Source organism: Rissa tridactyla, chromosome 12 (assembly GCF_028500815.1).
Source record: "Rissa tridactyla isolate bRisTri1 chromosome 12, bRisTri1.patW.cur.20221130, whole genome shotgun sequence".
NCBI lineage: Eukaryota > Metazoa > Chordata > Aves > Charadriiformes > Laridae > Rissa > Rissa tridactyla.
In genome coordinates this window covers 5,996,759-6,010,621 of record NC_071477.1, presented here as the reverse complement: position 1 = coordinate 6,010,621, position 13,863 = coordinate 5,996,759, and the positions used below count along the sequence as shown (strand labels likewise).

At 52.1% G+C, this 13,863-nt stretch overlaps 1 protein-coding gene across 2 annotated transcripts; it reads right to left on the bottom strand.

Moving 5' to 3' along the window:
- Positions 1–1,018: 1,018 nt before the first annotated feature.
- Positions 1,019–13,854, bottom strand: PCIF1 (phosphorylated CTD interacting factor 1). Of its 2 annotated transcripts, XM_054218403.1 has the most exons (17): positions 13,725–13,854; positions 13,380–13,488; positions 10,393–10,531; positions 10,081–10,205; positions 9,484–9,621; positions 8,934–9,064; positions 8,546–8,700; positions 8,164–8,311; positions 7,872–7,955; positions 6,991–7,090; positions 6,619–6,781; positions 5,208–5,380; positions 4,627–4,713; positions 3,936–4,120; positions 3,330–3,423; positions 2,940–3,115; positions 1,019–2,126 (listed from the first exon to the last, which is right to left on the bottom strand). In XM_054218403.1, exons 3-17 carry the CDS (start codon positions 10,514–10,516, stop codon positions 1,874–1,876), a joined length of 2,136 nt encoding a protein of 711 aa, XP_054074378.1. In that variant the 5' UTR covers positions 10,517–10,531; positions 13,380–13,488; positions 13,725–13,854; the 3' UTR covers positions 1,019–1,873. The 2 variants fall into 2 exon arrangements, with proteins under 2 accessions (XP_054074378.1, XP_054074379.1); XM_054218404.1 differs by lacking the exon at positions 13,380–13,488 and having other exon boundaries at positions 13,725–13,816.
- Between the last annotated feature and the right edge of the window lie 9 nt (positions 13,855–13,863).

Sequence of the window (13,863 nt, the reverse complement as noted above, 5' to 3'; positions counted from 1 at the left end):
GGATTCACGGTGCTTCCTCAGCTCCCGGCTTTTAACTAATAAACCTTTCGACCTGTGTCGAGAAACGCAGCCCCGCAAGGCTGCAGGATCACAGGCTCCCAGGCAATGCTAACCTGCCCCGGAGCCGTTTTCCTTTGGGACAGAGAAACCCAGCCAGGGAGGAGAACAGGGCTCCACGGTGCCTGCAGCCTGTCCAGGGGTGGAGGGAGCTCTACAGGTAAAGCCGGGAAATTCCCGAACCCCAGAAAGGCCGGGTCAGAGAACTACCACCGCTTTTAACCCCCCCGAGCTGCCCTCACCTCGTTGGGCCAGAAGAGACTGGTGGTAGTAAACAATTCTTTAATCCAACAGCCAGGGACAGGGTGAAATGGATGGCTGGAAGCTGAAGCAAGATCAGTCCAGCCGGGGAAGGTCTGCACTTTGAGAGTGCGGTGCACCGACCCCCAGGCTGCGCTACCCAGGAAAGGTCCCCGCTCACCACGGACACCCCCCAACAGGCCCGCGTTAGGGACTGACTGCAGGAAAGCCCGGCCAAGCTCTCCCACCACCGCATCGGTCTCTGCTCTCTGCCAATGCGCCTGGACCTGCAACGCAGCTCAGCCTGGGCCTCCTTGACCAGGAGGCAAAGGGCTACCAAAGTGCCGAGAGCCCCGGAGCAGAGAGCCTGCGAGGAGGAGCTGGCTTCTTCTGCCCCGAAGAGGCTGAGGGCGATCACAGCTGCCTGCACCGCTTGGAGGGCCGTTACAGGGAAGAGAAAGCCAAACTCCTGACCACAGCGGCAGAAAATGAACCAGGAGGACAGTGGCCAGGTTGCTTTAGAGGGTTCACACAGGTCCTTAGGAAGAAAAAATTCACCAGGAGGGCACTGCAGCACGGAACGGGTCAGATGACAGATAGTTCTGAAAAAACCAAACAACCCCCCCAACGTTTTTCAAACTTTCAGCCAGAGTGAGACAGAGGCGAGGGCAGGTGACCAAAGGCCCGTGGCCAACAGAGAAGGAAAGGCAAGGACACGGGGCAGAGCTGTATGCTGGTTTTTAATGTTCCTAAGAACTAGGAAACAGAAATCAAAAATAGACTTTGCTCTTCTTGATAAAAGTAATAAAATGGTTAGCGGTGTTAAATTAATCCTTACAAAACAAAACCCAAGGAGGTTAAATAAAGCCCGGAGGCTCCGCATAAAAACCACAACGACTACAAAACAGCTGCAAAGACGTCTTTACACACCAAAGAAACTCCTCTTCTCCGCTCCTCCCCTCTACGGTACACAGCGTCGGCGAACACGGGACTCACACATGTGGGAAAGAAACACGGATGCGATGGGAGCAGCCCTGCGAGGAGCACGGGCGCCACGGACAGAACTATTTACACTATGGACACGGAGCCGTGCTGGTGCCAGTCCGGCCGCAGGAGCCCCCGGGCTCTGCCCGTCCTCCTCCTGCCGGCGCCGGGCTGCGGCCAGCTGCTGGGGCCCCTTCAGCCGCGGCGCCAGGCACCGAGCACTCGCGCTTGCCATCCGTCCCTCCATCTGTCCCACCGTCCTTCCACCCGTGCATGCGTCCCAGCTCCGGCTGCCCCTTCCCCCGTTGCTCTGGCATCGAGGGGGCTGCCTGCTCCTCCTGCCGCGTCACGCTGGGTTCCCTCGCCTTCCGGTGAGGGCTGCGGCCGAGCTCCTCTCCCCGCCGGCGGACGGGCGCTCCCCGGCGCTCCTGGGCGGGGGTGGCATGCAGTTCGCAGAGGAAAGCAGGTGCCGTGGAGCTGCTGAGCAAGAGTCCCCCAGGCCGGTGCTACGCAGCCAGCAGTCTCTCCATTGCCCCGGCAAAGCCTCCTCGGGGCCGCCGGCACCTCCCCTGCTGCCTCGCACCTCTGCACCTTAGTTGGGATTAGTCTCCCTGCTGCTGCTTTGCTCTCGGCCCAGCTCCCGCTCTTTATCTGCTGTGGAGGACGAGGAGGAGGACGATGATGACGAGGAGGAGGAGGAGGAGCTGAGGGTCCGGCCTGAATGCTTGTAGGCTGCAACAAGCTCCTGCAGCCGCTCTGGCGTGGGCTCCCACTTGGCAAAGCCTGCACTGTTCTGCAGGAAGAGGACGGCTGTGTTGTGCACGGCCTTGTAGTACATCTCCTCTCTGCAAGGGAAGACACAGGCTCTCAGCATCTCCCATGGCCCACCTGCCCAGAAGTCACACAACTGCCACCCACACACAATTCCTAGCACCCGCCCCTCCTCCTTCTGTGGGTTGTGTTTAGGACAAGTATTTATCTGTCCTTTTCTCTCATTATTCTGGGGAAAAGAGCAGGCAGAATGGAGTGCACGGCAACTCTGAGTAGAGGCTCGCAAACTTTCAGAGTAGAAGCACTGACACTGCATAGCCACATAGCTCTCCTCCAGCACGTGCACTGGGACATTGCTGTCCCTGAAGAAGGAAACTCATCAGGGTAAGGCATCAATCGTAACCAGGTCCAGAGAAGTGTTTAAGCACTTGTTACTTGAACTTGTTGCCTAAACAGCAGGCCAACGGTCCTCCACTGAGGACCAAGATCCTACCTGCCCCTTACTTCTGCTTCCCCCCAAGTGACACTGAACTGCTGCAGCATTTGTCAGACTGGGAAACGCTGCTCAGCGGGCTCACCAGATCAGAGAGCTGGCAGGGGAGCACAGATGATCACCACAGCACCACGTGTATGACCTGTTCAGACTGGACTTGTACCCAAGGAATATCCCACTCACAAGCTTTTTCTTAGTCTAATACCTCAGTAGTGATTAAATGAACATGAAATTCAGAACACACTGCATGCCTATCTTAAAATCCAGGGTGATTACGCGCTGTGTTTTTCCTTGCCTGTTCCCTATTTTCCATTGATTTCAACTTGGGATGGGATATTTCTGTCACACGGCTTCAGAAACACATTTCCCAGAAGGACCTGAGAAAAAGGCCTACTTTTTGCAGACATGCTGAGACCCGCTGCGGTATTCGTGATCAAAGGCTGGCAGGATGAGCTGGTGCCGCTTGAACTTGCTCTGCTCCATGCGGGTCAGGGCTGGTGTAGGAGGGTCCCGCCACTCGGGGATGAAGACGATAAAGGAGAGAGGCTCACTGGAGTTCTCCAGCAGTTTCTAGTTCAACAAGAAAATGAACAATCTCAGCGCTGGCTGAGCAATGACATGTCTAATGAGTTCTGAAAGGAAATATTCCTGCTTCTAGAGTGATGCTGCAGCAGTCACCGCCCTTTGCCTTCAGCATTGCAGCCCTGCTGTGAGGGTGCAGTGGGGAGGAGAGGACGGATGGCACAGCTCCATTCAGAACAACTCCACAGGTGAGCTGACATACCTCAAAGTGAGAGACCATGGCATCCATCAGTTCCTCACAGAACGGAGGATTTGCCTCAAAAGAGCCACTTATAGGGAAGAAATCCAGGCACGGGCTGGAGGAAAAAGGCAAAGAGCCCCATCAGAGAGGCCAAAATTCTCATTTTCAGACTTTAAAAAGCATCCATTTCCTCAGAAAAGGCAGTCATACTCTCAGAAAGCCTGAATCCCCAGCAGCACAGAGCCTGCAGCTTCTAACAGCTGGACTGGTCACTGAGGACACGCTCCATCTGTAGTCCCTGGAGGTGACTGCTGATTCAACCTGAGTGCTTGAGGGCCCGGGTCTCCCATTCTTCAGAACAAGGGCAAGTGCTGGCAGACCTATAAATTGCATGACCCCAGGGACCAGAGCCCTCTAACTAGACCAACGGCACACTCCTGACGGTTTCACAGCCAGCCTGTGTCCACTCATTGCCTTTAGGCGGGCCTGAAGTACACAACCTTCTGAGCAGACATCACAGAACCACCTACCACCCTGAATACACGCACACGTCAGCCTGTCTTGAGTCATCGCACGTGCACACACCCACACAGAAACACAGCAAGGGCACCGGAAAGTAAGACTCACCCCCTGGATCCAAAATACCCGTCTGTATCCAAGAAGGCCGAACAGTACTGTTTAAAATAGCAATTCAGGGGCGAGGCAAAGCATTCAAAACTCACTCCAAAGAGTTTGTGGAGGGCTTCAAAGACGTGCACGGGAAGTGCCCCCTGCAGACCAGTTCCTTCGTACAGACCCACACCGAACATCATCTGAGGAGAGCAAACCCCGGTGAGCCGTGCCTGTACTCGCTGTTCCTGCTGCTCCCTTCACTGACCACGGACCCAGGGCCATACGTCCATGCACCCACTCCTCTAGGTATGCAGGGCCCCCTCGTCCTTTCTCAAATTCGTGGAGGTCCCCTGCATGTACCCAAGAATGCTCTTTAGATATTTCATCCAACTCAGGCCCCACAAACGAACTGTCAATTTTCACATATACTCCCCACGAACCTTCAGCTGGCACTCAAGAGTCAAGAACTACTGAAGGTTTCTTTCATGAAAATTTATCTTTACCACCCTTGAAGTCTCCTGTCAAGATTGCAATTGGTCCCCAAACCACAGTCTTATCTCAAAACACCGGGAGCAGACAGCGGACTCAGTCTAAGCCCTGTTTTGTGTCAGGCTCCCAGAGCTGTGGACCTCCCCCAGAGCAAAGACGAGTTCAGTTCCCCACTATTACTAAGGCTTTCCGATGTACAACTGTGATTAGACAGTACCTGGTATCGACGGAGAAGGCACCAAACCCTGGGCAGAAACTTTTCAAAGCCAGAGTCGTCTATGCAACTGTACCGATAGAGAAGCCACTAGAAGAGAAAGCCCAGCCATTAAACACAAATGGACTCAACAAAGATAAAACAGTACACAAATACACATGACATGGAGAGGGACACCGATGAAAACAGGAGCAGGTGGGGCTCTGCATGGAGATTTTTCAGCACATCTGCTTTTACCGTGTGAGTGAACTGTGAGCTCTTTACTAGCATGAATGAAAAAAAATCAGCGACTGCCTCTCAGCAAGGGCTGCCTTGCTGTGACTACGATCATTCTCGCAGCACAGTATGTATCCAGAGCATACGCGCAACACCTTGTAAGTATTCCCAGCAGAAGCCTGACCCTGAGTAAGGTGAAAGCAGCCATCCTCATTTCTGCTACTATTAGGGCAGTGTCTGACAGCCTCTGCCAGGTCAGCACGCCATTCCTCTGCGCAGTCTCTCCTCTCAGAGGACAAGGAGAAGTAAAACCTCTCACCAAAGAGCAGTTTGTGACAAGTCACGCAGGACTGGCAGTCAGCCCTTACCAGCTTGCTGAAGTAGTTGCGGCTCACTTTCACCATCTCCCCTTTGTACCGCACACATGCCACGTTGTTTTCCATGTGCATTTCCACGCTGGGGAGTGGTGGGGAGGGGATGGCCAGTCTCACTGGGTAACAGTATACGAGCCTGTCCTGGACTTCAGGAGCTTCTACCTCAGCTACGGAGAATAAAGAGAAAGGCGGCCCATTAGAATCCAAGGACATCTGTGACAGCTCTTCCTTCCACCTGAAAACAGGCAGTGACAGGAATAGGGCTAAAGAGCAGACTGGTCACCCCAAAGGACCACCATGGTGGTCCTTCACAGATCTTGTAGGTAGCTAGCTAGATTCAGAGCTGACTCTCCAAATTAATTCCATCCCCCGCTGCCAGAGCATAGAGAGGACCCATTTCACAGTATTTCTCCATCTCTACCACAGCAGATCTGTAGACCGTACACAATTCCAGCATCATGAGGCATGTTCCAGACAAGTAAAACACCTTCCTTGTTATTACTAACAGTTATTTCAGTTTGCACCAAACTCGGCCAAAGCACAATAAACACTCCCAGGCTGCCAAATGCAGGAGACAAAGGAATCCTCCCGCCACCTTGTGGTTACCCATCGGGGACAGCAGCTTAGCCTCGGCTTCAGCAGGAAAAAAAAAAGAGCTCACAGGAAAAATCAATTGGAAAGAATCATGGATTCAATCGGGTGGGAAGCAGCAAAAACAAGCAGCAAAAGGCAGACACTGGGATCTGAAGGGAGTCTGAGCAGACCTAGGACCCAAAAAGGAAAAGGACTAACAGAATGGTGGTGATGAACAAAGCAGGGAGCATGGAAGAAGAAAAAGGTGACCAGGGGCAGAAGTACAGACATAAACTAGGAAGAAAACAGAGAAAAGATCAAGAAACATAAATCCTCTTCTGGGAAAGAAAGAAGGGTGCCCGCTAGGAAGCAGAGGAGTGCAGAAGGTGCTTAGATCCCAAGAAATGTGTCAAAGGAGAATACAGGAAGGAGAAAGAACGTGGCATTAGGAAGGGGAGTGTCAGCTGTCCCCAGGAACTAATGAAGAAGCAGAGCAAAAAAGCACGGTCCAGGGAAAGAAACTAACACCCTGTTCAGTGTGGTCAGCTCCTGACATGCTGCTTAATACTGACAGATCATACCTTTATGATATTTGATATTACAGCCGGTATCAGTGCCTGATGGAAAGACACCTTGCCACTGCATAGGCACTGCCAGACTCTGTCAGCTAAGACCTATGCTGGACTGGCTATTTCTGACTGTTAAATCCAACCCCGTGGACTCAGATCAGGCCTCCCAACAGATAATGCTGTTTGAATGGGGACAGGCCAGAGAACATCGCCTTTATGTTGCAGTGCTGTAGCCCTATAGCTCTTCAGAGCTGACTGCGTACCAGATATATTGTTCTCTTTGAGGATGGCAAGATGCTTCTCCCGGATCCGCTTGACGTATTCGAGGGATATGTAGTAAATCTTACTGCAGATGCCTTCAACGGAGTCCTTTGCTGCAGCAGACACATGGGGCCCACACTGTTTGCGTAAGTGCTCCAGGCGGTCCTGCAGAAGCAGAGAACCAGAGCCCCTTACACAACCTGCCGCTGGACTCCCCAGAGGTATGCAGTCCCCATGCTGCTGTCACTCCCATTTCACAGAGCAAAGGAAAGCAATCGCAGCCTTCTCCAGAAGGACCTTTATCTGGCCCCAACACGCCCCCCATCCTTTCCCAGGCTCCCTGCGCTCAGCCACACGAGCAAAGGGATACTGACCATGTAGTCCTCCTTAGAGGCAGAATGGTCCCGTCGCAGCCAGCTGAAGGTGTCCTCCACATTCCACTTCACCACCTTCCTGCTGTCTGGTGAAGCACTCCTGCACAAAACGGAGAAGCAAACTTTAACCCACAGCTGCACGGCAATATATTCCATCCCACCACAACCGTCTTCTGTCAGCAGGGGAACACAGCTGCTGACGCTTCCTCAAGGCCCTAAGCTGTCACTCCCCTCCAGGCCTCCTCTGGAAAGTGCTTCCAGACATTTGTATCACTAGGGACTGCCACGCTTTCTCCAAAACACAGTGTAGCTGTGTCCGGTCCTCCCTGCAACTGGAGAGGCAGATAAAAGCCATCTATCATGGAAATGGTCCACTGTGATCTTGCCTCTCATTTTCAAATGCAGCCACTGCTAGGAGCTTGTGACTCTTGAGAAAACTACCCCATTAACAAGCTTTTTGTTTTCCCCACAAGGCTATCTTCCTCAATTCTGTCCTCTGGCAGAACTTGTCAGAAAAATCATACATGGTATAACACAACACCACTCTAAGCCTGTTGCTCTTTAATAGCAGTGAGTGCCCAAGTACTTGTTTTTTTTTTTTTCTCAGAGATAAATGACAGAAGGCATTCTGTGTCCAGTATTTCACAGATTCTCACTAGTCTCTGCATACATTCGGCTTCCCAACATTAGATTTTACTGTAACATTACTATCAAAAGATGCCTCCAGCACGATTGCTTTTCTTCTGTACGTTCCTAACCTTGCTTTTTCCTCAGTAAGATGATGATCAGCACTGAATAAGGTGGGATCCAGCAGCCCCTTCTAAAACCCCTATAACTTTTTTCTGTTCTGAACGTGACAGCACTGTAACACGAACTCCCACCTGGATTCAATCAGGCGTTTTGCAGCCTCGGCATACTTGAAGAGCAGTCTCTTGGCTTCCTCCCGGAATTTGATTCTGGATAACCTGAGGTAAGTATAAATTCATATGCATCAGTTCCACGGCTGCCACGAAGGTATGGAGGCCAGGTCCAGTTCCCAAGCTTTATATCACCAGCACCCTACCACTTCATCAGCGAAAGTAAAACACAAAAGCACAGAATCGCAGCAGGTAAATCACTGGACTAGCCCAAGACAAAAACATCGCAGCAAGGTGCCCTGTCTTTGAACAGTACCTGATGGGAATGTCATTCATGATCTCTCTGAACATGGAGGGAGACACTACTGGCTCACAGTCACTTGGTAGAAGAGGATCTGTCCCTTTATCAACCACCTTCCTCTCCAACATCCAGCGATTAAAGGACTCCCTTGGAGGGTCAATCCCTGGAGAAGCACAGAAAAAGTGTCTAATCAGTACGATAAAGAGATGCTCAGAAGCTCCGTTAAGTATCACCTCATTGAAGTTCTGCCTAATGAGTTCACAACCAACAATGTCACAGAGAGTACAACCATCACAAAAAGAGATCGCAAGGACAAGACAGACATAAACCAGAAGGAAGAACCCCACAGTACCGCAGGATTGAGAAAACAAATCAGGGGAACCCAACAGAAACTTACCTTCTCGCTGCTGGCAGAGCTCACGATAATGTTGCCGCAGCTTCAGAATGAGCTGGGATCGAAGCAGCTCCACCTCAGGGTGTGGAGAAAGCACTTCAGATGGTGCTCTCTGCTTAATCACTGCATTTGTCTGAATATCCAGGTCCCAATATACTCTATGGCAGAAGCAAATGTTATCAGGATGGCCAGTCATCAGCTAATTATCAAATATTACTTCTAAAGATGATTCCTTGAGCTGTTTCACCAGCCAGGAAACTAAACTATCAAGCCTCTTTGCAAAGATATAGGAGGGTGTTATGTCCCTCAGGTTCTTCTTCAAAGATGTCTGGAAACCCACGTGTCTCTAATCTACCACCGAGAAAAGAGAAGACAAATGGAGACAACTCACTCAGTTGGTCGTAAAAGAGCTGCCTGCTGTTTATCTTCAGGTGAAACACACCATGCCTTCAGGACAGAAGTTCCTGGAATACTGGGAGAGCTGGGGACTGGCTGAGCAGCTGGGTTCCCCGGGACATCCGCCTGGGTGTATAAAAAATGAATTACTGCCCTACAGAGTCAGGTAAAGGGGAAGCAACCCAGTACACCTACCAATCCTGCACTAGTACAGCACTCAGGATACCCCAGTGAATTGCTAGAGCACATTTTGCCTGCTGTTGGCATGTTAACACAGACATGTGAGCTACCATGTTTCTCAGTCATAACGTTGTCTCACAACTCCCATACTCCAGCTCAGGCTGTAAGAGAGAAATGACAACTTGGCAGGACCTGAGTCTGCTCTCACTTTTGTACTTTCTGCGCATCAGCTGTCACAGCTCGAGTTGAACTAGGGTGGCACAACATCGCACAGTTCAAAAAAAAACAGGTCCAAGCTCTACACCGTCTAGGTTTCAGTTTGAACAACATTCTTAAGCCTATTTGTTTCACAGCACCAGACTCACCTTGGGCTTTTTCATACTGTTGCCACTCGGTGGAACCTCCTCAGAGAACCTCCTCTTCCTTTGCTTGCTCTCCACAGAGGTATCTATCATCCCACCTTCCAGTGGCATAGGAGCCGCATTCAGTCCCAGAGGGTCTGACTACAAGTGTCCAAAGAACAGCAGCACACATTAGTTCATCAGCTGCCACTGCAGAGTCCCAAACAAATGTAATAAGCTCTTTTAATTGCCCATTTCACTGCCCCAGGCTCCTACATGGATGGAAATAAGGACACCAATACTCACACCTACAGAGAGCTACAAATTTCTCTTCTAGACCCGCGTCCGCATTCTTTTTTTAAAGACTTAAATGAGAAAAATGCAACACAGCTCCACCAGGCTGAGTGGTCTTTGAGTAGTGCACTACACTGGAACAGCACTACCTGAGCGCGCACCTGAAAGATTTCATCAGAACCAAGACAGACACTGGACTCAGCAAGGAGTTCTGAAGGTAGAGGAGACCCTCCCACACGTGCAATCTGAAGTCCACACGACCACGGCATCTGCCCCTGCAGAATATCCCAGTATTGGCACAGCCCCTCAAGACAAGTGCTTACTTACAATGACATCGTGTTGTCCCAGAACAGGCATTTCCCACAGAGACTGGTTAGTGAAGCGGTTGAAGTAGTAAGGGCGGTTCTCCCGCTTGCTCCAGCACTTCTCCCAGCCAGCCTGCACCAGCTCATCTGAGAATACAGTGAGAGAGTCAGGACAAACGCAGCCCTGCCCTTCAGGTCCCCATTACTGCCACGGCGCACTCTGAAATATGCACCGTTCCTAGCCTCCCCTGGCAGCCCCGCTTCACGTTCTCTCCCCTGCTACCAGGGCCCTGCAGAACTCTGTGCTCAGCCTTCCCAAAAGCAGAGTCAGTACCTGGCAGGTCCTGTACCAGTCGCATAGGTTTGGGGGAGCTGGGCTGGTTCTGGTTGGAGGTGCCAGGTGAGTGACTCATGAGAGATGCTTCCTCCGCAGGGCTTCCGTGATTCTCATTGGCCATTTCTCAGCAACCGCACTAGAAAAAAATACACATAAAATCCGTGTTACAGCAGGAAAAGATCTCAGATCCACCTGGCCCACTCAGCTGCAGCACTACACACTCGTTCTGACAATAAAGCAGGGTTTGAACCAGCACACACAAAACAGGACCTAGGCCCTGAAAAATACCTGTTATCCTAGATACAACTAGCTATGAGGAATGCTGAGCTTTAAATGGCGTCAACCAGGTAGTTCGTAAGGTCAGCATTCAAAAATACTCACTTTTCAGCTAGATCTCTCCTAAGAGGGCAGCGCCTGGTCCCATACATCAGGACTGAGAGCATAAAAAATAAAATACACTCCTCTGTGAACACGTACCACCTTCTGCCATGCTAATACTACTAGTTATATCTGATCTGTTATCTTCAGAGACAGTTTAAATCAACATTTATAAACACATAACTGCACATAATTTAAACAAAAGGCTTTTATTAAAAAAAATCTTCTATACAAAATAGCCCTAGTGCTTCACTAATAACAACTTCTGGGCTCCAGAGAACCACAGGTTGGGAATCGGGAACGCCTGAGTTACTTTCCTCAGTATGTCCCAGGCCCAGACTGGCTGCAAAGCCTCAGCCGGGCTGTTTTAGCCTTTGTTATTTCTTCATCTTCATAACAACAGTTATGCAAAGGAAGGTCTGTTGAAACAATAAAGCTCATCTTAATCATAATTTAATGTTGCCAGCTGGAGAGAAACAGCCAGGCTTTTCCTCTCTTAGTCACCATTCTTCCCCCCGGGGAAGTTTCTGAAACAGCACCGTAGATTGCTCCTCTCTGGCAGCTCTAAATACAGTGGCAATGAACTGAGGGGAAACAGGGCATTTTAAATAATTACCATCTACCTCAGTTACTTAACTCTATTCGGGCCTTTGGAGACACTCTACACAACAACAAAGTTAGGGCTGCGGTACCACAATTGTATACACAAGTGTGTTTTTTAACTGAATGCCATAGTAGCCCTAGCAGTAGGCTCCCTTGTATATCATCTCTTAAGTAAAAAACTCTGGTTTGGTTTGCACGCTAGGCCACTTTGGATTTATTCACCCTTGTTCCCCTCCCTGATCATAAAAATTCTGCTGCTATTTCAGAAGAGCAGAACAGTAGGAGCCAACAATGATCAAGAACCGGTAGGCACTAGCTAAGTTGTCTATTGGGATCAGTGTGATGCAGGCCAGGGCTGAGGAACACTTGACCCTTCCAGCATCTTGGAAGATGTTTCCATCCTTCTAGCAAGGGTAAGCAAAAGATGTGGGATGCTGCAGAAACCTGGAGTTTCGGTCTCTGCTCAGAACTAGGCAGATAACAATAACCAAGCCCAGGGGCGAAAGTGTCTGCTACAGAGCGTGCCAATGCAATCATGGACATTTAATTGCCTCAGCAGGTGAGTGTTGTGCAATATTTGTTTACTCACACTTCCTCCTGAACTCCAACCCCGCCATGCCCTCTACAGTCACTTCACTTCAGCTAGCTGCCAGACAGGCAGCAAGTTTAACCCAGCCACCTCAAAGAGACATGGCAGCAGCTCAGACTCGTGTCGGGGACGTCAGAGCGGGGAAACAGATTGGAGCCCGAGGGGCACGAGCCTCATCTGGCAGTACTGCAGGTGCAGTCACTTTTGAAGGATGTGTTTAGAGCCCCTCCTTCTTAAACTAAAAACATTCGCACATGCAGTTGCTAATGTGTCCTGCACATTACACCGACACCACATTCTATTGAACTGGTACGTACTAACGGGACCAGACCTCCCAAAGTGAGCCCAGGATGTAATTCAAGAAGTTACAGATAGTGCTGGGTATCAACATCTTCCTAGACTGGCCAGCACACACCAGCTGCGGCAACTTGCCAGTGTTTTTCACCACTCATTGCTCAAAACAGCTGTCAAATCGGGTTCATTCTTTTTGCCTTCTCCCATTTATGAAGTACAATGTGGGAGGCAGACAAGAAGCTTTATCACTTGATCAGCGTTGATGAGTACTAAATACAAGTACCCTTAAGGTCTGGGAAAAGGAAAAAAGCAAACTAAACAACACTAAGTAGTGTTGCTGACAGAAGCAACACTACTTTTATGTAACTAATATTGGGACTTAGACAGTGAAAGGGATCCAGAGTAAGCATTTTATGGTGATTATGGTATTGTTTTTATACACCATGGCAATGCGTACAGTACTTCACAGTCACAGTAGAACGCTGTCCCTGCCCAGAGAGCTTACAACCTAGGAGCAGCAGCACAACCAGAGAAGGTGGAAGAAGACACAAAGTAAAGAAGTACAGCAAACAGGATCATTATTTGTTTCCATTTCACCGAGGTAGGATTTTTACACAAGACGACAGCAAACGCAGACAAAGGAGAGCAGCGACAGCCCCCTGGGGCACAGCAAGGTTCTCCCTCATCCCAGATCCACGGCTGCTTCGGGAGGCTGGAAGCCAGGCCACTGCCTCCTTCCGTCAGTGCTTCTCCCTTTCCCGAGAGCCAGCCCTTGCGCCCGGCCAGACGGGACAGGGGCTGCGCAGAGCGCGGAGCTCCCGGGGCGGCACACGCACACGCGTGGCGAGCGCGCCGGGGACCGAGGGACCGTGTCTGCCGAGGGAAAGCATGCTGCCGGGCAGCGCGGAGGGCAGCTACCCTCCGGGAAGCGGTGACGGGACGGAGCTCCTCGGCGCGGCGGGCCGGGACCGGCGGGCAACCACAGGCGCCGGGGCCCAGCGAGTGCGGAGCGGAGGCGACGGCGGCGACAACTCTGCAGGCTGGACGGGAGGAGTCCGGGGACACGGTCTAAGCAGGGCGGAGGCCGGGCGGCCCCGCGACCGGGCAGGCGAGTACTTACGGTGGCGAGCTGCCTGGCGGGACGCGTGGCCGTCGCTCCGTGCTCGCCGCTGGCGTGCCGGGGCCGCATCCTCATAGCGGGGCGTCCCGCGCCTGGCCCGCGGGGGCCGCTGCGGAGACAGGAGGCCGTTACGGCGCGCCGCGGGGGAGGAGCCGCCGGAACGCGCGCAGGCGCGGCGGCAGCGGCGGGAGCGCGGCCACCAGCGCAGCCGGGGCAGGCGCAGCGGCCGCGCTCTAAGATGGCGGCCGCGGGCCTGCGCCTCCTGCGCCGCCTACCCCTCCGCCGCCCGCCCGCCCTCTCCTCCTGCTCCAGGGCAGGCCCCGGCCGCGCGGGAGCGCCGCTTACCTGGGCGTGAGGTCGGGAGCTGTAGGCACCGGGCACCGCTGCTTCTCCCGCCGCCGCCCCACCTCCGCCTCGCCCGCCCCACCGCCGCCATCTTGCGCCGGGACGGCGGGCCGCCGGTGCGCAGGCGCGGGGCCGCCCC

Coding starts and splice junctions, on each gene's coding strand:
- PCIF1 (XM_054218403.1), bottom strand. CDS start 10,516: ATGGCCAATGAGAATCACGGAAGCCCTGCGGAGGAAGCATCTCTCATG. Junction 8,701..8,933: donor GCTCTTTTACGACCAACTGA/GTGAGTTGTCTC, acceptor CTTCTGCCATAG/AGTATATTGGGACCTGGATA. Junction 6,782..6,990: donor CCTCTAAGGAGGACTACATG/GTCAGTATCCCT, acceptor CTGCTTCTGCAG/GACCGCCTGGAGCACTTACG.